The sequence below is a fragment of the Macrobrachium rosenbergii genome, chromosome 51 (assembly GCF_040412425.1).
Source record: "Macrobrachium rosenbergii isolate ZJJX-2024 chromosome 51, ASM4041242v1, whole genome shotgun sequence".
Taxonomy (NCBI): domain Eukaryota; kingdom Metazoa; phylum Arthropoda; class Malacostraca; order Decapoda; family Palaemonidae; genus Macrobrachium; species Macrobrachium rosenbergii.
The window spans coordinates 65,191,890-65,213,779 of NC_089791.1; the positions used below are offsets into that span (position 1 = coordinate 65,191,890).

Below are 21,890 nucleotides of genomic sequence, written 5' to 3' on the forward strand. Positions count from 1 at the left end.
TTGTTGACGTTCCTAGGCTGCCAAGGATGCGTGCTGGCGCACGGGTCATAAAGACTGCTTCTCGTCCTCCGGGCGCCTCTCCCGCGCAAGGGAGCGCGTTCTCGGTTGGACTCTCGTTCGTTCAAGAAGGCTTACCGTTGAGGCGCTTCTTCTCCTCTTTCTGGGTAACAGAGTCTTCACCTGACTGGTTGCGACTTGCTGCCACCGAGAAGAAGGACCAGACTTCTTCTGAGAGGACGTTTTTGAACATCCCAGCCGCTAAGAAACTGTCGTCGCCCATAGTAGAAGGAAGGAGGGCGTCTCCTACCCCCTCTTCTTCTCATAAGAGCAGCCCTTCTCCTGAGAGGATTCCTCAGCTGACGTCTTCTCCCAGGATATGCAGCGGCAGTTAAACTTCCCTTCTCGCTGCTAAGAGTGAGACCTCGTGGCGCCGTGGGATTTGATGCTGCCAGTTAAAGATCCTAAGAGGTCTCCCTCTCCTGCTCTTAGATTCGTCTCTCTCCTACACGGGTTCTAGGCGTAGTCGTCCTCATCGTTCGTCGGATTATCGGCTTTCCTTGCCTCATCGTGATGCTCCTCAGGCTGCTGTTCCTGACTTCTCGCTTTGGCTGTGAGACGCCCTCTTTGCAGCTCAGCTAGCCACTGGTAAGAGTTCGCCAAGGCGCTCTTCTTGACACTCCTCTTTGCTTCTCATCGCGCTTAATCTGGGCAGCGTTCGGCAGGGCGGCTCACCAGGACGCTTCTCTTCCTTCCTGTCTAGACTCTCTGCAGGACTCTCGTCAGGACGCTCGGCAGCTTGTGAGGTGGGAGCGGCTCGGTCAGAGACGCTTTCAAAGGCAGGACGCCCGGTGCGAGGTTTTGCTACAGACTTTCTTCTGCTTCTTCCCACGAAGGGTCTCTTGGCCGAATCGGACCCAAAGGTCTTAGTCTTCCTCAAGCGGAAGACTCTCCTGTCGCTCCGTCGAAGGAGGTTTGTCTCAGAGTCCGGACTCTGCAGAGCAGGGCAAGCCCCCTTTGTCGTCTTTCTCCGACTACCTGGTTTTAGCTAATATGCTGAAGGAGCTATTTCCAGATAAGTTCAGCCTGCCTCCTCTTTCCCCCTTGCAGTTAGCTTCTTGGTGAGGAAATCGCCCAGCTCCTGCAAAAATGAAGACTTCTCTTGCTACTAGAAAGCATTCAAGAAAGTCAACTCTTGGATGGAAGGTAGGAAGTCTCAGGGAAATCTTCTTACAGCTCTACCCCCGTCTAGATTGTGGAAAGCTGGAATTTGGTATGAGCGGAGAGGAGAGATTGGCTCAAGGGTCCCTTCTTCCTCTCAAGGCGACTCTGCGAGTCTCGTTGATGCTTCGAGGAGGTCTCTCCTTTCTTCGGCGAAAGTGTCCTGGACGCTTTCTGGGACAACCACCATCTGAGGCCTTTCAGGACTATGGAGGTCTTTAACTCTGAATTGGTGCTTGGGGGCCTTGGGTTGAGGACTTGTAGTCCAGATTCTATCTCTCTGCAGAGCTGTCCGATGTGCTGTCTTCGCATGGAACCAGGCCGTCAGAGATGAGTGCGGATGAACTGGCCGCATTTTGTTTCTTCCTCTGAAGAAAGGAGGGCTTTATACTGCAATTTTTGCAGCAAAGTCAGTTTCTCCTGTTCAAGAGGGCTGAATTGCTTTTGCCCCTCTGTCTGGCCATCCTCTTCCCAGCCGCTAGTCAAGGATCGCCTCAGCCTTAAGGAGAAGGCTATAGGACCTCCTTGCACAGTCTTCAGACGTCACAAAGTGTCCCACCATCCGTCATGTAGGGTAACCTCTAAGAGACAGAAGCCCTGAAGTCTTGCTCCTCCCTAGATCTTTTCTCGAGGAAGAGGCCTCTCCAGAGGCGGAACCCCTTCAAACCAAAGGGGCAAGAAGTGACTTTCTAAACCTCCAGACACCAGTAGGAGCCAGGCTTCTCCTGTTTTCGGAAGCCTGGAGAGTATGAGGGGCAGATTCTAGTCCTCGTGCCAATCAGAAAGGTTACAGGATCCACGTTCTCGAAAGCCCCCCTGTCCTCGCTCCCGAGATCTGTCGCCTCTTACCATCGGGAGAAGCAACAGATCCTTTTAGATCTGCTGGAAGAAATGATCGAGAAGAGAGCCGCCAGGCGAGTCCTGGATTTGGGTCTCGGAGTTTCTACAATCGTCTCTTCCACGGTTCCAAAGCAGTCAGGGGGTGGGGCAGTCCTGGACGTCAGCAGACTGAACAATTTTGTCATCAAGGAAAGTTCAAAATGGAACGCCTCAGTCTGTTAATAAATGCACTGCGACCAGGCGATTGGATGGTCTCTGGACCTCAGGACCAGCTTTTCATGTCCCCATTCCATCCTCGGTCGAAGAAAGTATTTGAGGTTTGTCCTGGGGGGACGAGTGTACCAGTTCAGAGCTCTCTGTTTCGGACTGAGTACAGCTCCTATGGTGTTCACAGTCCTGATGAGGAACATTGCCCGGTGGCTTCATCTTGCGGGCATAAGGATCTCGCTCTTTCTGGACGACTGGCTCATTCGAGCCTCATCGAAAGAAAGGTGTCTGGAGGACTTACATTCAACTTTATGACGAAATCCTGGGACTTCTTGTGAATTCAGAGAAATGCATCTGATCCCCTCTCAGTCCATTCTTTATCTGGGGATTCAGATGGATTCAGTGGTTTTTCGAGCCTTTCCATCAGGAACGTCAGCAGCGCATAGCTTCGTAAAAGTTTCGGCCTTCCTTGGGAAAAGAAACATGCTCGGTGAGGAATGGATGAGTCTGGGGGACCATTTTCATTGCTAGAAGTTTGTTTCCCTGGGAGGGCCCATCTCAGACCCCTCCAGTTTTCCTTGCAGACAACTGGAAGAACAAGGAAGGATCTAGAGGAGTCTCAGGATCTCTCTCTCCTGTCCAGGGGACCATCTTAGGTGGTGGCTCGATCCCGTAAAGTTGGCAGAAGGGTCTCTCTCTCTTAGAACGACCTGAGTGTTGTTTCCGTAGCGTCCATGTATCGGGATGGGGGTAACACTGGTGGGGGAGAATGTCGAGCACCTGGAAGGGGAACAGGTGTCCTGGCATCAATCTAAGGAAACTGGGAGTGATTTTCTTGGCTCTTCCAGTTCTTCGAATCGGTGCGAGCCGTGTGATTCAAGTCGCTCCAGACAGCGCCACGGGCCTGGCATTACCTCAGAAACAGGGAGGTACTCATTCTCGGTCCCTGTTCAGGATTGCCAAAGAGATCCTGCTGTGGGCACATACTCGTCAGGTGACAATTCTCACGCGTTTCGTAGCAGGGGTCGAGAATGTACGTGTGGACCTTCTCAGTCGGCAGCATCAGCTTCTTCCAACAGAGTGGACTCTGAATGCGGAAGTGTGTCAGGAGCTTTGGAAGCTTTGGGGACGTCCCCTGGTGGACATCTTTGTAACGTCAAGGACCACAAGGCTGCCTCTTTAATGCTCTCCATTGCTCGACCCGGGGGCCCTAGCAGTAGATGCCTTTCTCTGGGACTGGAAGGGTCTGGACCTGTATGCCTTTCCCCCATTCAAGATTCTGGGGGAAGTCATCAGGAAGTTTGTAGCTTCAGAAGGGGCAAGAATGACATTAATCGCCCCCTTTTTGGCCTTCAATGGAGTGGTTCACAGAGGTCATGACTCTTGGTGGATTTTCCAGAAACGCTTCCTATGAGAACAGATCATCTCAAACAACCCCACTTTTGAAGTACCACAAAAACCTTCCGCTCTAAGTCTGACTGCATTCAGACTATCGAGAAGTGCTCGAAACGAGAGGTTTTTAAACCAGTAGCTGAGCGATCGCCAACGCCAGGAGAGCCTCCTCAGCACGCAGTGTACCAGTCAAGTGGGTCATTTTTAGGAGGTGAATTTACAAGCTTAGAAATTTCCTCTACCACAACCTCTGTGTCCCAGATAGACTTCCTTTTATTTGAGGAATGATTTAAAGCTGGCAGTCCCTACCATCAAAGGCTACAGAAGTATGCTGTCAGCCGGTCTTTAACTTTAGGCATAGGAGCCTTGACTTATCGGACAACAAAGACCTTCATGATCTTCTAAGGTCTTTTGAGGCGTCTAGGTAGCCGCCTAAGTTACCTTCATTGGAATTTAGATGTGGTTCTAAAATTCCTGATGTCAGAAGATTTAGTTCTTGCATTCTGCTTCCTTCGGAACGCCAACCAAGAAAGCTATTTTCTAACTGCTCTGGCGGCGGCCGAAGAGGGTTAGTGAACTAGCGATCAACAGATTATAGGTTTTAGAGGCCTGATGCAGTCTGCTCTCTGAGCCTATGTTTCTTGCCAAGAATGAAAACCCGTCTTCCCGCAGCTAGGTCCTTCGAAATTAGGGCTTGACCAGGACATCACTGGACAAGGAGAGAACCCTGTTAGCCCCTGTCAGGGCTCTGAAATTTGCCTGAGGACCCAGGATTGTAGAGGTCCTTTAACAATCTTTGGTGCTGGGTTAGAGGCTGATATACCTCTCTTGAAGAATGCCCTGGCGTTCTGCAAAGCACCATCATAGACGCCCATTCCAGTGTGCTAGACGAGTATTTGAGATCTTTGAGATGAAGAACTCACAGAAGTGAGGAGCCATTGCTACCTCGAGTGGCTTTCAGAAAAACCAGTCTCTCGTGACATTCACCAGATTTACTTTTTGGCCAGCAATTCTGTCTTAAGCTTCTCATTATCTTACGGAAGTAAAGACATCTTATGAGAATTGCTGTGTGCTGGGGCCTTACGTTTCCGCAAATATGATCTTGGGGGCAGAAAGCGACTCATCCTCTCCATTAATTTTGTTTATGTGTGTTTATTTTTAATATATTGGTAGTGTTGTTTTATGGTTTAGTTCCACCAGTGATGTCACGTCCCAATCATAGTTGTTCAACACAATATACAAACCCTCGGTCCTTTACATTGGGAGATACTTCAGGCGTGAGCTGGAAGGCGGCCGTTAAACTCTTGAACAAGGTGGTTAGGCAGTAACTACCTCCAGGTAGGCGGGGATACCCGCCTGCGGATAAGCATTCAGTTTGCTTCGGCCGTCGGCGTTGCTGACGTATTTTGTTCTCTCTGCTGACCTCGTTAGCTCTTACGGTGGGATCTTTCTGTATTTTGTTTATATATTGCGTGTGTTTGATGTTTGGTAATACAAACCCACGATTTGTAATAACCTTGTGTAAGCCGTCGTTCCCTGCCTGTGTCTGGGTTTGGCGGCCAAGAGGGCACATAACTGGAGTAAGCGTGGCAAGTGGTATGCTTCTCTCCGCGGCCCTTTTCTAAATGTCTGGGCGCCCCTGTGCCGGGTTAGTTTGGGCGCTTTTTCTTCACTTCCTACATCCATCAGGACGTAAGATTAGTCCCTTCTTGGGCTTCCGCCTCCCGTGTGTAGGGCATCACTAATTTCTTCCCTTCTTTGCTAGTGTTTGTCTCCGCCTGCGCTTAGAGATTTCTTGGGCTGAGTGGGGAGTTCACGGGCGTCGTCGATAAGTTCACTTCCCACGGCGCCCTTGGTGGGCTCCTCTGTCACCTTTTTCTCTTCCGTAGGTTCTTCCTTCTCTCTCCTTCGCCTCTCTGGCTCGCTGGAGTCAGGTGAAAAGCTGCAGGTGGGGGACCGAGCAACCTCGTCTAGAGTACCTCCCTAGCGCTGCGTGGGGCGCTGTTCCTTGGCGGAGGAGCCTCTCTACTAATCATATTTGTTTTTCACTTTTTCAGGTTGACAGTGACATTGCAGAGACAGCAGTAGTTGGCTGGATATCATATATCAAGAATATCTTGCATGGGTAGTCCCGACTTTCATTCAGTGTTGCTTCGGGATCGCCACAATACCTGATTAGATGACATATTACCACGTCGGGATGGCTCTTGACTCTGTTCCGCTGATGTAGTTAGTCGCTGTCATTGCTGGTTTTCATGTATGCTGTTGCAATGCTTCCTCTCGCGTATCTGTGGTCTATCTGCTCATGCTGTTCCTGTGTTTTTGCTCCGTGTCAACTCTCGACAGTCTCGGGGCTGCTCTCTGGTCTGCACGCCTTCGCCCTGATCGCTCCTGTCGATGCTGGTGACTTTCAATGACACACTCTGTCTGTTGCATTAGCTCCCTGCCTTCCGAACAGCTCGTGGCTCCTGCATCGAATGTCCTGATCGTGCCCGCTTCTCTAGTGGTCGTGCCGGGGCCCTTCCGTTGTGTTCCTGCCTGCTGCCATCCTGTAGAAAGGCGTGGGGCGTGAAGGAAGGAAATGCGCCTTGTGGAAGTGGCGTTCCTGGCGTTTGCATAGCTGCTCTCGAGCCTTTGCGTAGCTCCTGCATCGGCTGTCCCTGATCATTCCTGCTGCTCTGGCCGATTAGTGCCGGGTCGCTTCGTGCGTTCCTGCTAGCTGCCCCAGAGGTTACGATGTCCACCATCCTGTAGAAGATAATAGGCGTGAAGATTTAGGAAGTGGTCCTGTTGAGGTGATTTTCCTGGCCGTTGCAGTAGCTCCTGCCCTCCGATCTGCTGCTGTAGCTCCTGCATCGGCTGTCCTGATCATGCTTCTCCTGCGTCCGTTGTGTTCCTGCCGGACTACCCTGGAGGTTACGATGTTTCGTGTCGACCATCCTGTAGAAGATGTGGGAGAGTGGAGATGAAGAAGCTGTCCATAATAAGGTAGCCGCCGTCTTCTTCATCTTATCTTCGATTTGCGTCTTCTGCTGCGTCTTCCCTTCCTCCACGAGTCCTGGGTCAGTCGGCAGACCTTCATCGGCCGAAGGAAGGATGCTACTTCTTCCCTTGATGCCCTTGGACATTGGGACTGCCTCCTTCGAGGAGGCAGTGGGTCCTCGACTGGCTCTTCCCGACCGGTTGAGAACCGATTACCGCGCCTTGTGGGTTTTGTGTTTTTACGGAAGCGAGCGCGCCAGACCTCAGTTTGCGTTCGGTCCCAGGTCGCCCAGAGGTTCCGCCTCTAAGATGGGGGCTGCTTCGAGCGCTCGTTCGCGAAACCCGCCCGGTCTTCGAGATTCTATGGAATATCGAGTATCGATCTGGTCTGGAGAGATTTTCCTGGGCCCAGTTCGGGAGCAGTCGAGAGAAAGGGCGAGGCACCCAGGTGTCTCGGTTCCTCTTCCTGCCAGCACCGCCGCGCTCCCGAGTGTTTGCCAGTGCTCGATGGAGTTCCAGCCTGGTGTCTCGAACCTCTCGGTTCCGAACACCAGAAGAAGCTGGGAAGAGATTCACTGGGAGTCTGCGGGACTTCCAAGGGACGACACTCTTCCGGAAGACAAGTTGGCGGTCGCATTTTCCTGGGATCTTGCGTTTGGGGGCGTGAAGCCTGGCCTCTCAGGGCCATTCCCTGTGCCAGAACCCAGAGTCATCTAAGACTGGTTCTGTGCTTGCTCTTTTAATCTATTAGGTAAGCTTAGCCGCTCGATTTTGGAAGTCTCGTGGGTAGCTTCGATTCTATGAATCCACGGCGCTCTCCTTCTGAGGCATAGGACGAGAAGAAAGTGTCAGAGACACCCAGGTGTCTGGTTGCCAGAGACTTTGCAAGGTGTCTGGTTGCCGGGACGCCCAGGTAGACACCGGGTGTCTGGTTGCCGAGACGCAGGTGTCTGGTTGCGGAGACCTTGGGTGAACACAGGGTGTCTGGTTGCCGGGGCGCCTTGTGTCTGGTTGCCAGGACACCCAGGTGTCTGGTTGCGAACACCCAGGTGTCTGGTCGCCCGGGACACCCAGGTGTGTCGGTATGCAGCGGCCGCCAGGTGTCTCGATTCTGCCGCCAGCTGCTTGATTTGCTTTCGGAGGCTGGATTCTTGTGTCTCCGAACTTTAGGGTTTCGAGCATGCAAATGCTGAACACAAATTCCCCTATGGGCCTTCTTCTCGAGGGCCTTGGCCTCAGCCTCGGCCTCGAAGGAGTTTAGAGTTCAGGAAACTAGCAATTGTTCACAGCAGACGAGTCCGGCCTGCCCAGTTATGAGTCTGGCTCTGGCTCGGCTCGACCCGGCTTGCCAGACTGGCTCGGCTGCGACTACGACATGGCTTGCCAGACGGCTCGGCTCGACTTGACTGCGACAGACTGAAAACGCTCATTCGGCTCGCCCCCATCTCGCCTGCCTCCCCAGTCTGCCGCATACCGACCAGCTGGATCGCGTTCGTGATCGGCTCATTTCGGCTCGGCCCTACGGTTTCCGATTCGGGTTCACCGTGTATGCTCGAGTGAATTTTTGCTCTTCCCAGGAAAGCACTTTGCCACGGCACGCCAGGTGCTCTTCTTTCCCGATGTGGCAGTAATCTCCTTCGGTTGATTGTTGCTCGCGATCCGCCTCTCCTGCTTATCATTCTGGCAGGACAGGTAAGGCTACTCTTTTCTCCTCACCTGTTCTCCTCTCCCTTTCGGTTGTTCCGAGGAAGCCAGGCGGACAGAGAAACTCGGCCAGTACTCTTTCGGAGTTCGGCTGCCTGGCGTGCTTTGGGTATCGGTCCACCGATTCTCTCAATATTATAATAAGTAGCTGAGAAGGGTTTCATGGGATCTGTCAAGGTCTCCCCTCAAGGAGAAGTACAGGGGTTTCACGCTCGAACAGCGAGGTCTTCCTCTTCAAGAATCACGTCGCCCCGTGTTCTCAGGAACACCAGCGCTGATTCGTCGGCGCGAGGATCCTGGGACAGGACGCCCGGCTCCCCCAATGAATAACCTTCATCACTTTGCAACCCTTGCAGTTTCTGAGGGCCGAGAATGTCGGGACCACCCGCGGTCCTGTCTTCCGGCGTTCTCGACCTGATAGGATTCTTTTCTTCGATGGAGTTAATTCAGGTCGAAACACCAAACTTCCACCCCTGCCTCGACAGAATATGAATTCTTCTTGCCTCGGAGGTCTTGCTGACCACAGTTTTTGGGCAATTCTGGTGCTAAGAAGAAGGACTTTGTCCCAATTCAGTTCCTCAGTTTTAAGTAAGTCGAAGGTTAGCTCGACCAGGAACGAACCTTTACTTAGTTTCTGCCTTTCTCTTTCAGAATTTGCCCGTTACCCTGGTAATCAGAGTTCCCACCAGGGCACTCTGCCTTGTCCTTTGGACAATGGCCAAGAATTACAGGTCTTATCATTTCAACGCTCGACCTTGGGTTCAAGCCAGCCCACCTCAACTCCTTAGCTAAGAAGTCCTAGGCTTCAGAAGAAGATTGCAACTGCTGATGCCTGGACAAATGATGCTGTCGAGTCTCTCTGGGGCTGGCGCAACATTGCCGAGACCTGGGAATGGATTCCTTCAAGGAGGAAGTATCTATTTCACTTGGGTCACCGGCAATTCTTCCATCTGCCTCTCCCCGTGCTCCCGATTCGGGAAATGCCAGCCGGCTAGAGCTAATTGTCTGGTTTTGTCATCTTGCTGAAGCTTCCCATGGTGAAAATGGAGTGGCCTTTTACCGTTCTTCAGGAACGCAGAGAAAGAGTTAGGCTAATCTTGATTATGAACAGCTTCGAATATCACCTTCATATTTCCCTCAAATCTTGTGTCTACTCACAGATTCACAGGTTGAGAATAAGGGGCGCACACTGGTAAAGACCTTGTCTTGAATTTGTGTCCGAGATGATTAGTACCTTCCCGTCATTTGGGCTCAGAGACAGCCTTTTAGCCGTCCGAGAATCCAGGATGGGTTTTGCGGCACTCACTGGTTTCATTGAACAATAAAACCACAACAGTGACTTTTGTCGACAAACAGGAGGCAATCGTTTTTTCCCCCTGCTTTATCTCGACATTTGAAGGTACTCGAGTGTTGTTCTATTGCACACTCGACAGCTCAGTCGCTTGAATGCATCCCTGGTGAGGATGTATTGTTGAAACAAGCCTGGCCTCGGGTTTGAGTGATCGGGACAGAACATGCTGCTCACTCTTTTTCACGAACTCATACAGGAACTGCTGGACTGAGAAATCCCTACCGTCCTTCTGTTGCCTCCTGCACACAAGTCAGTAGTGTTTTTCGCTCCCTCGCATACCAGACCAGGGGCGCTCTGTTGAGGCATGCTACCATCTTTGAGTGAAAACTCGATATCAACGTTTTCCCTCCGTGTTTGTCCATTTCATGGGGTTCTGAAGCATTGCTCACCCCGAGTTACAGACAAATACTTAAAGTTCCCTCCTTCGAACGATTGCCGAGGCATCCCGAGAAGAATCCCGCTTGACCCATCTCCTGTGCAGCTACACAAGAAGCGGTTCTTGAGGCAGCCACATCCCTGTGGGTTCAGGACTGGGAGACTTTCAACTTTCCTTGCAAGCACAGGCTTTCTCGCCGAGCGGCAACGGATATAGCTGGATATCCCATGAAGTCCTCTGCAACACTGTCCCAGGGACTGGATCCGTCTTCGCTGGTGGTGTCGTTGTCGGAACTTCTTCTCGGGTCAGAGTCGCTCGTCAAGTCTGGACTTCCTCATTCTTCTTCTCCGCCAGGCTGCTTCTCTCCCTTTCTAGTTTTGAAGATGTAGGCCCTTGCGACCTAGTCTTTATCTGAAGTAGCCTTCGTCCTTAGTCAGCGAGAGTTAGCTACGGACGAGGAAGCCTCTTCAGTCATGCTTCTCCCGGGAATGTTTCCTGGGTGGCATCTCGCGACTCTCGTTTAGGGTTCCTATCCGTGCTCTGCACTCGCCCACGAGAAGTCGTCGGATAGAATATGCCCTCTTGGGTCCATCTCATGTTACCCTGGCCTTGGCGTAGAAGATGAAAGAACAGGTGGGGATCATCCTTCTCGGATGTCGTAGGTGGACTCAAATCCATTGGCATCGACTGTTGGGTTCGAGTCCTTTGCTTGTTCCCCCTCCTCCTTGGACTTTGTATATTCGATGATCCGAATGATCGTTACTTTGTCTATTGGAACTGTGGTACTTTCGAAAGGTTCGACATTCCTAACCTGGATGTCGTCCAACGTTTTCGCCAGTACTATCTCTCCCAAGGAAGAAGTGTCTAAGGGCACATCTTCCTCCTGACTAAATGGCGATCGAGAGTGCCAACAGCTGATGACAACGATACCGGTACCTTTCACCCGAGAGCTCACAAAGTCGATGGCTTGGTCCATCCCTCGCATTCCGGAAGAATATGTCAGTACCACAGGAGCTGAAGGCGGGTGTGTGGTCCCAACAGACTACCTTCACCTCCTTCTACCTCAGGGATGTTGCACACAAGTCCTTGGACACTTTTCCTTGGGTCCTGTGGTGGCTGCTCAGCAAGTTGTGTAGCTTATCAGCTCAACAGGACAGGATTGCATCTCGCCTATGTTGTACGGCTGTGATGGGAGAATGGAGGTTGAGTGACTGGCCTCTCTTCTTTCTCCCATCCTGGCTCTCTTCCCACGGGCAGGGAGGCGGAAATGCGATTACAAAGCTGGACAGGCGTCGGCGAGGCAGATAAAGGCGCATAACAGGGCTCCCGTTCTATTTCCGTTAAGGTTAATAGAAAGCAACCCCACTCCCTTCCTCTTGCAAGGGAGGAAGGAGACCATGACGCTATGAGACAACCCAATGCTTGTATTTGCCTTGTGTCATCCAGCGTCAAAATTCTTCCCAGCTACTTTGCATGACATTTCCTCTTTCATGCAAAGGGACCCAGAAGTCTGACAACTGATCCTGCGTTTCTTACAACCCGATCTTTTGTCAGAGGCAGTTTTCCCTTCCTCGCTCACGACCAGGAAGGGAAGACAAGATAGTGAACTTCCAGTCAGTTCAGAGAGACTTTCAGATTCACTCCACTCAATAAGTGAGTCTCTAATGTAAGGACCGAGGTTTGGCATATTGTGTCGGAACAAATAACAATTTTAAAGTAAATTGTATTTTTTCCTAGTTATACAAACCAGGAGTCCTTCAAACCTCTCCCACCTCATGCCACCCCTCAATCTGTACCTGGGCCCGAAGAGCAAACTGGAATGTTTACATCCGGTGAGAGCGAATATCCCCGCCTACCTGGAAGGTAGTTACTGCCTAACCACCTTGTTCAAGAGTTTAACGACCGTTTCAGCCTACGCCTGAAAGTATTCTCCCTAATGTAAAGGACCTCGGGTTTGTATAGTTAGGGAAAAATACAATTTACTTTAAAAATTGTTATTTTATGTTATTTATTCATGGCCAGTAACTAGGCGTGGAGTGGTTGTTCGTTTGTCGCGCTGCAGTAAGTCATATGGTCTAGTCACATTGTGGTCTCGCCCCGTTGACATCATCTAGATTTCACCAACTTTATAGGTCCCTACCTCATAGGTCTCTAGTAAAGCAGAAGCAGACTTGGGTGACAGTAATCACAGAGTCAGCAATGCTAACAGGTAAGGAACAAGGCGTCAGTCGCCATATGTTTTGTTTCCTAAATCCTATTCTGTCTCTTCCCGCCTCAATGGTGGATTCAATATATATATATCTGTCAGGTAAGTGTCACTGAACAAAATGATATTTTATGATAAAATAAAGTTTGTTCATACTTACTAACAATTCCTCATAATGCCACCCTCACTCCCCTCAGGAGACAGTGGTTCTAGATTCTAGAAAATCTGAATAAGAAAATGGGAATGGTTCACGATGCCTGCTTCCCAGCGTACGACTGGGAGATAGGTGCAACCACCTGGCTTAACTGTGTGTGCCGTAAGTTTTTGAATTTCTGTCGGTCCCTTTCGGAGAATACAGCTATATATATATCTGCCAGGTAAGTATGAACAAACTTTATTTTATCATAAAAATATCATATTCACCAATGTTTGTTGATGTTTATTAACTGTGACAATATTGTTTGTTCCGACACGATATACAAACTTGAGGTCCTTTACATTAGGAATTACTTGCAGTGAAGCTGAACATGGCTGTTAAACTCTTGAACAAGGTGGTTGGGCAATGCTACGCCAGTTGGAATGGGAATACCCGCCTGCTGGATTTGAACATTCCAGTTTGCTTTACGGCGATCATGAATTTGCAGATGTGTTTTGGATCTCTCTGCCTGACTGTCTTCGCTCTTTATTATCCGTTGGGATCTTTCGATATTTTTGTGTATATATATTGTCATTTGTTTTGATATTTATTAATGCAAACCCACAATTTGTGATAATACTGCATAAGACATCGTTCCTGGGTTTTGTGTCTTGGGTTTGACAGCCAAGGGCTATTTAGAGGGGTCATAACCGAGTGGTAATGCTTCTCTTCCAATAGTCTTTATTTAGATACTGGAGGCATTCCCCTGTACGTTTGGAGATATTGGATCGGGATGTAATATCTTCGTTCCTCATCAATCCGGGAAGTGAAAGTTCGCTTCCCTTCTTGGGCTCCCGCCCTCCATGTACAAGGGTATGATTACCTCCTCCATATTTATGCTGAGTGTTGTTTTTGCTGCCTGTGCTTAGAGAGCTGGGGGAGTGGGGGGAGCTTGCAGGCATCATCAGTAAGTTCCACTTCCATGGCGCCCTTGGTGACCTCCCCTCTGTCCTCTCTCTCCCTGTAGGTCCTTCATTATCTCTCCTTCGGCAGAGACCTCTCTCCATCGCCTTCTTCGCTCGCTCGTCGAGTGAAGACCTCGTTGTAGGGGGGCGGTTGGGCAACCTCTTCTAGGGGCCTCCTCTCGCTGCGTAGGGCAGTTCCCCTCGTGGCGAGGAAGTTAATCCTCTACTAATCCATCTTTGCTATTGCCAATACACTCCCTGAACACCTGAATTAGCTGGTCACCTACTAGCGAACTACATCCCCGTAAGCAATTAACTGTCAGCGTTACCAACGCTTACAGGAAAAATCTGACTCAAATAAGTTACCTGAAGCGTTGGCAACACTGCTGCAAGTCCTACTGGCGGTGGGCCGAGATCTAATTGCTTTTTGTTCGCCATGCTGTGTGGGTGTGTCCCACATCAGGCAGACACAGTCATTTAGCCCATTTAGAATTTGGATATCAGATCACAATTTGGACTGTTTTCAACGCATTTTCTCCTGGATGGATACTTATTGATAGGACTTGGAACTTCTCTCCCAATTTTGACTTTGGACTCGTTTGGATAAGTCAAACAAGAAGACGTCGCTGTCTGCTAGCGCCGATGCTTCAACTTTGTTTACATCTTCGACGACAGAGCCTCCTTCTGCTGGAGATGCTGACGCTCATCGGCTCAAACACAATCGACATTCTGTTTGTGTTTTATGTAGGAAGATACAGTGTAGTATCAGTCAGATAGGCAGCGAGTCTTGGTCAGTAGATCAGATGGAAGAATTATTCAAAAGTTGAAAGTTACTAGCTGAGTATGTCTAGTCTATTTTTCTAGCTTTATGACTAAATTAACGGAAACTAGAGATAAGGATAGTATTAATAGTGTTGTAGATACTAATCGTTCTTTTTCAGCCCCCCTGCCTGTTCCAGAACCAGCCCTAACGGGTGCCGGGGGTCATGGAGAACTGCAAACCTTGAAAGTAGGATCTGCGGCCCCCCCCCCCGGAGCGGAGCAGGCCGTCCTCAATCTGTACCTGGGCCGAAAGGCAAACTGGAATGTTTACATCCGGGCAGGTGGTACTCCCGCCTCCCAGACAGTAGTTAACTGCCTAACCATCTTGTTTGAAGTTCAACAGCCGTTTCCAGCCTACGCCTGAAAGTAATCCCTAATGTAAAGGACGTCGGGTTTGTATAGTTAGGAAAAATACAATTTACTTTTAAAAATTATTTCAAACATGGAGTCACCACCCCCCTTACTCTAACGTGCTACAACCAATCCTCTTGGCAGATACTCTGGTCTTAGGTCTTTTATCTTCTCTTCTTTCTCTTCCCCAGGTAGTCTAGACATCATGTCTGCAACAATATTTCTTTTACCTGGAATGTACTCAACTACAAAATTATAATCACTAAAATCCTCTACAGTTCGTGAAATCCTAGCATCCACTCCTTTCATTCTCTGGAGATACACTAGAGGCTGATGGTCCGTACATACCACAAACCTCACACCATACGGAAACGGTCGTAACGCTTTCACACAAAACCGCAGGGCAGCCAGCTCTCTCTCAATAGTCGAATACTTTCGCTCTGCCAAACTAAATGCCTTACTTACATATGCTATCACTTTATCCCTTTCAACTCCATTCACCACTTGCTTCTGCATCAGACATCCACCCATTGACACTCCACTCGCATCCGTATACGCTTCTAGCTTACTGACATCTGCACTATAGTCAGGGTAAGCCAACTCCACATCCTTCACCATTTCCTCTTTCAATTTCTCGAATGCTTCCACCATCCTTTCATCCCACCTCACAACCATACTCTTCCGACAGCCTGTCCATTCTGACAATGGCTTTGCAATTCCTGAACAATATTCCACAAATGTCCTTCCAAACTTGATCAATCCCAAAAGTCCATGCAATTCTCGCACAGTCCTGGGTCGAGGGTAATTTCTCACTTTTTCTACAAACTTTTCTGCCTTTTGCACTCCAGACTCACTCACCTTATGACCCAAAAACTCCACCTCTTCCATGAACCACTCACACTTACTCACTTTGACTTTCACCCCCACTTCTAACGTCTTCAACACTGCTCGCACCAACCTCTTGTGCTTTTCTACTGTCTTACTCATCACCAAAATGTCATCAAGAAACACCAACACATTCTCGCGGGGAAAACCACTCAGCACGACATTCATTGCTCTCTGGAAGGCAGCTGGGCCATTTGCCAATCCAAAACTGAGATTGCAGAACTGATACTGTTTTTGTAGTCGAAGGCAGTTATCGGTCTACAATCCTCCGCCACTGGCATCTGATAATACCCCTTACCAGATCCATCTTGCTAAACACTTTCATTCCATGCATACTGTACACACAGTCAGACACCACACACATAGGGAATCTTTCCTTTACTGTCACCTCATTTACTCTTTGATAATCAATACACATTCGCAGACTCCCATCAGGCTTTCTTACTGGCACAATTGGACTATTCCAAGCACTCTTACTGAGTTCAATCACTCCCATCTTTTCCAACTCTTCACACTGCTCTTCCATCTCTCGCATTACCGGAGCCGGGAAATGTCGGGGTCTCTGATAAATTGGTGTTTCATCTGTCGGCTGAATACGGAATTCTGGCAGTCTAGCTGTCCCAAAGTCCTCACACCCTTGACTCAACACACCCTTTCTCTCCCATAACAACTCATACACCTGCTCTTTCTCTTTCTCACTCAACTTTTCATTCAACCTTATCTTTTCCCTAAGCTTTTCCCTACTCCACTCTTCTGTCCTTTCCCCTTTGGCCATCACATCATACCCCTTAACGTGCTTACTATCACTCAAATCGACTACACTTCTCAAACTTCCCAATCTATCACCAAGATGTATGCCTCTCCACCTTTTCTTTTTCACATTCCCACACACTTGTACACACACCTTTGGGTCCTTTATATCCATAATCCCATCAAACACATGTGCGACCCGCCTTATCTCATAACACACAGAGCTACCGTCCAACATAAACATTTCTCATAAACTCTCTGTGCCAATTCCAACATTAGTCCTCCACCCTACTTTCACACTCCACACACTTCCCGAATCCCTTGGCAGTTGTACATCCTCCATCGCATACACCTCCACTCCAGAACCATCTTCAGACTTACTTGTCCATCCTCCTCCACATACAGCTTCACACTGGTTTCACTCCCCATTTGTATTTCTATCATTTCTTGTTATGGGTACACCTTTACCCTGTTTTTCTTCAAAAATGCATACCCCAGCAAAATATCATACTTCTCATTCACTCTGTCCACAACGTAAAAATCCTCCTCCTCCAGCCTTATTCCTGCAACTGCAACTGACTCAACAAACCTCGCACACACCCTTACTTCCAATCCTCCAATCCCTGTCACATATCCAGCGCATTCCTGCTTCTTTGTTATGCTTTCTTTTACTTTCTCATATGCCTCTCTGAAAACCACATTTCCACTACAACCAGTATCAATCAGTGCTTTCATTACCACTCCACCACATTCTACCCTAACACACAAACAACGATCTACTCGTTCCCCAAAACAGACATTCCAACTCACGAACCCTTCTCTTACATGCAATACATCTATCCCTTCCATACCAGAGGGCTCACCATGGTAAACCCCCTTCACACTTAGTTTCCCTGAGGTTGGGATTTGGTACGGCAGACTTCTTTCACATGACCCTCCATTCCACATCCTTCACACTTACTCTGAGGGTTCTTACATGTTCTGGCAAAATGCCCACTCATTCCACAGTTTCCACAGCGACTTCCATTTGCTCCTACTCTCCTTCCACTCTGACAGTCTCTCACTCGATGCCCTATCTTTCCACAGCCAAAACACTTCAACTCTTTCGCTTGTGGGCAATCCCTCATTACATGCCCTCTCTTTCCACAGCCGAAACACTCACCATTGGCCCATCTGCAATCCGCTTTGACATGACCAGTCCTTCCACACCTGTAACACCCCTCACTACTACTCATTCCCATTCGACTTCCCTTCACATTTCCATTTACTCTACTCACACTTCCACTCCTAAACCTCACTCAGTTTCTGCTCAAGCTCCTTTTCCCGTTACTTCCCACATTCACTTGCACATTCTTTCGTCCTCTCTCTATCCGGTCTTTCTTACATTCTTCCAGCAAAGCTCGCATCACACTTAACTCCTCACTCACCAAAGCATCTTTATATGTCCTTCCATTCACTACCTCCGTCCCAGCATACATTTCCTTTACTTCATCCTCATCTACTCTCATGTCTTCTAAGATCTCCAAAACATCCTCCCAGTCTAAACGTTTTTCTGACCATCGCTTTCGATCTTTCTCTTTCTCATTTAATATGACCCTAATCCTCTCAGGGATAGTGGCCAAGAACTTCTGGATGAGGTGCTTGTTTTCCTCAATTCCCTCCTCTCCATACTTTCTTCTGGCCAACGCTTCCAATCTATGAGCATATAAGCCCACTTCGTCTCCAGGCTTCATCTTGGCCTCCTTGAACCTGTCATCTTTCTTGTATACCACACTTCCTTTCATTCTCTTCACCTGTTTGATCACTCTAGCTTTCACGGACTCATACCCAGGTTCACCCTCACACATACTCCTATAACACATCTTCAAACGCTCATCCAAGAACTCTCCTAGCCGCTTCATCCACACATTTTCATTCTCTCCATACTTTTGCCTACAATACTTTTCATACTCATCAAAAAACTCATACACATCTCTTCCCTTCCCGATGTTAAACTTTTCCATGCGGGGAACCTCCCTCAGGAACATTGTTTTGACCTCTTTCTCTTCCACCTCACTCAAACCTTCACTACTGCTACTGCTACTAGCACTTTCATTCTTCTTCAATTCCTCTTTCTTGACACCTCTCCCTTTTCGTGTTCTCTTCTTGTTTCCTGTTATGTTCTTACCTTTCTCTTCCTCATCACTTTCGCTCACCTCACTCATACTGTCCTCTACCATGGCAAGTATTCCCTTACTCTTACTTGACAACTCCTTTCCTTTCTTAGGGAATTTCTCCTTTGCACCTTTTACCTCATCGTTCTCACTTCCCTTCCCAATGTCAGGCTCACTCTTAGCCATTCCAGCCATCTTCTCCATTGCCTCCAGTCTTGCGACCAATTTACTTTCCCTTACCTGGGCTTTCTCATCTATCGCCTCCATTCTTGTAACCAATCTGCTTTCCCTTTCCTGGGCTTCCTCTAACTTATCCTGCAGGCTGATCATCATGCACGTCAGCCTATCCAACCTCTGCATCCAACCCTGCTTCCCTTCACCTGACCCAACACCTTCCAAACCTGCTCCCTCCGCCATCTCCAATTATGCACCCTACTCTTACTTTACCATCAAAGAGCCCCACGTTGGGCGCCAAATTATTATGTAGGGGCTTTTTATAGTTTTATAGTACCCAATTGGGGCAGTATGATGGGAACAAATTTAGAGGTCACAAAATAAAACCCTCTGCTTTCCTTAACCTACTTTATTTCCTTAAATATTACAATGACCAAAAAACTTAATATAATCACTATAGTTCATCAAACCTTATTCTACTCAGTCTTAATCCTATAGTTTCCCTGCCCTTCTATCAAAAGAACCTTAACCTAAAGAACTGCAACTTATGCTATTTCAGTCTTAATACCTGTATTACCCTAAACCTAATTCTTAACCTAAATCTACAACGTTCCGCACCAACTATGGTCTCTATCACGTCTTCTTCCAGTTGGAAGTTAACTTGCTCAACATCAGTCAGTTGTGGATTTCGTCGCACTTTCCTTGCAGCAAATGTGTCGAGATCAGCACCTTTAAGGTTGTAGAGTCATGTATGGAGGAACAGGAAGAAGAGCAGCCTGACCAAATATTTGTTTCTTTCCTGCAGTCTGGCAGCTTCACGCTCTCTATGTTCCTTATCACTTCTCTGTCTTATCCATTCTGCTATTTCAAAAAAACTCTTCCACAGTAAGTGTCCTTTGTCTTCAATTTTTTTTTTTTTTCCTGTATGCTACCACCACAAGGTAGGCAGCTGCTTACACCTTGGGTTGAAGGGGAGCAAGCCACACTACTCAACACATTCAGCAAACTGCAAGTAAAAACAAAAAAAAAACAGACTTACCTAGTGTACTCCTTCTTGACATACAACAAAAAATCAAACAAAAATAAAAACATCACAACAAACAAAACAGAACAATTAATTCATGCAAACGTCTTTCATCATACAAACCCAAACTTAACCTACCACACCGTCTCACGCACCCAGGTGTAGCAAGTTCTGGGGTTTTGAGTTCGGCGTTTTCTAGGTGTCGGCCTGCCTCTTTCCTGTTCTGGCTCAGTCGGACCAGTCTGACAATCCTCCGACTCGGTTGGACCAGTCCGGCTGGATTGTTCATTTGAAGAAGAGGATCCAGTACCGGATATTAGTTCTCCTTCAGCCAATGAGAATGAGTATAAGCGGATGGTAGACTTTGCGGATGGTAGACTTCATCCTCATTTATCCTCAATCCAAGGTTCCAGAGGAGCCTACACTACCGAATCAAACGATGTTCGAGTCGCTATATGCGACAGAACCGTTAGTTGCTCAATCATCAAAGAATCTGGTCTGCTTTGGCCGTGTCAGGCAGGCATTGAGGGAGGCAGACGTAGGTTAGTGGCTTTGATAGGGTCGAGTAAGCAGGATTCAACCTTGCTTTGTATTCAGGAGGGGTTTTAACAAGGTAGCGGTTAACCCTTCTGCGGGTGTCAGGGTTCCTCTCAACGTATCTGTTGAGGCTCTTCTCTCTCAGGTTCCTTCGTCAATTGTTTGGTCTCAGTTTCATCTAGGGAGGCTTGTATCTTGGAGGACACCTTTGCAGCCCTTCGGAGGCCTTGTCCCACTCTATGTGGATGTGTCCGGGTTGATAGGGTTCTCTCAAACAAGATGGATATACTTCCTCCAGCGCAGTACTGCCTGAGGGCTGGCATACCAGGTTAACATGTCACCTGACTGTACAACGTTCTTTGGCAGAAGAGAAGGGACTTCTTTTAAAGCTTCCGCCTCACTATCCGTACATTGGGAGAGGGTTCTGTTGAGAGCGCCTTTTGCGCTCTGCAACAGCCCTCTAGGGAGGAGGATGTCTCCTCCATGGTCAATTTCATGTAGCCGTCGTCAGCAGTAGCGTCACAGCAAGATATGATTAGCGTGGCTGCTCTAGGTTCAAGGGATGTGGCCAGCATAACGAACTTGTTGCTTCTAACTCATGTCTCCAGTGTCGGCAATTATGCATCGTTGAGGGTGCAAAATGTCGAAGTAGAGGGTTCCTGTCTAACAGGGAACAGCCTCTTGTGTCTCCGCATGCTTTCTCTTCAGGTATGTCTCAGGAATCGCTGGGACTTCCACATTGAGAATGCAGATATAATCTGGAACGATTCTCGCTTGTCGTATCGTCTGTGATAGTCAGAAGAAGCGCATCTGACATCCGGAAGGTCTATAGTCCCCCCTCTTCCCGACGTTCATCTGTACTCAGATGCCTCATATCAAGCTTGGGGAGCAACCTTGGAGGAACCCAGGCCTCGGGCCTTTGGAGGGAATGGGAACGAAAGGAGTCATAACCTTCAGGAACCTCAGGGCTGTAAAGGAAGCCCTCAGGTGTTTCTCAGTCCTAGTGCGCAACACAGTAGTGGGTCTGCTTTGCGACATCGTAACTGCCGTGTTGTATCTGAGCACTCGGGGGGAACAAGATCATTAGAACTTAGAGGTGTATGCTTTCTGCCATTCGGTCTCATTCATCAGGTAACCAGGAATTGCGGTAGTGTCAAGACGTCTATGACTCTAGCTCCTTGCTGGCTCTAACGCCCTTGGTTCCGGAATTCCTAATGCTCCTTACAGAAGTTCCGATGTTGCTCCTTCCTTGCGGAAGATCTTTTAGACAACCGCATTTTCACCATTATCATCCAAACTCTTGCGTGATGAACCTAGTTGTGGGCGAACGGCTAGACAGTCCAGACACTCTAAAGCTATGTCTAGACAGTGTTTCTTTCAGCTTGAGAAATCAACCTGTAAGCTTTACCAGGTCAACTTGATATGGGGAAGTCTGTGTCGTAAGGAAGGTCATTCCATCCTTAGGCCTGCCATAACCGAAATAGCTGGTTTTCTCTTATTCCTTCGGAAAGTCAAGATTTTTCCACTTTTGGCTATTGCTGGCTACCGCTCAGCACCTTGCAGTACATTTTTCTGTCTTCCCGAAAATTTTTGGTAGTAGGATCTTTTTTTATTTATTACGTTCCCTCGAGCTCCCTCGTGAAATTTGTCAGAAGTTCTAATGTTAAGATAATTGGTTAGGTGTTTTTTTTTCTTTCTTTCGGCTTTAGCTGCAGATAAAAATTGAGCGAGCTTCAGGAAGTTTCCCAGGCTGGTTTCCTAGGTGGGAAATGATAAGTATTTCTCTTCTTCCGGAAGTCGTGGCTGAGGTTAAAATT

At 48.4% G+C, this 21,890-nt stretch overlaps 1 protein-coding gene across 1 annotated transcript; it reads right to left on the bottom strand.

The window, feature by feature from the left end:
• Positions 1-17,483: 17,483 nt before the first annotated feature.
• LOC136833077 (DNA ligase 1-like) lies at positions 17,484-18,755 on the bottom strand. The gene has a single exon (XM_067094721.1). It carries the CDS (start codon positions 18,753-18,755, stop codon positions 17,484-17,486), a length of 1,272 nt encoding a protein of 423 aa, XP_066950822.1.
• Positions 18,756-21,890: the final 3,135 nt, after the last annotated feature.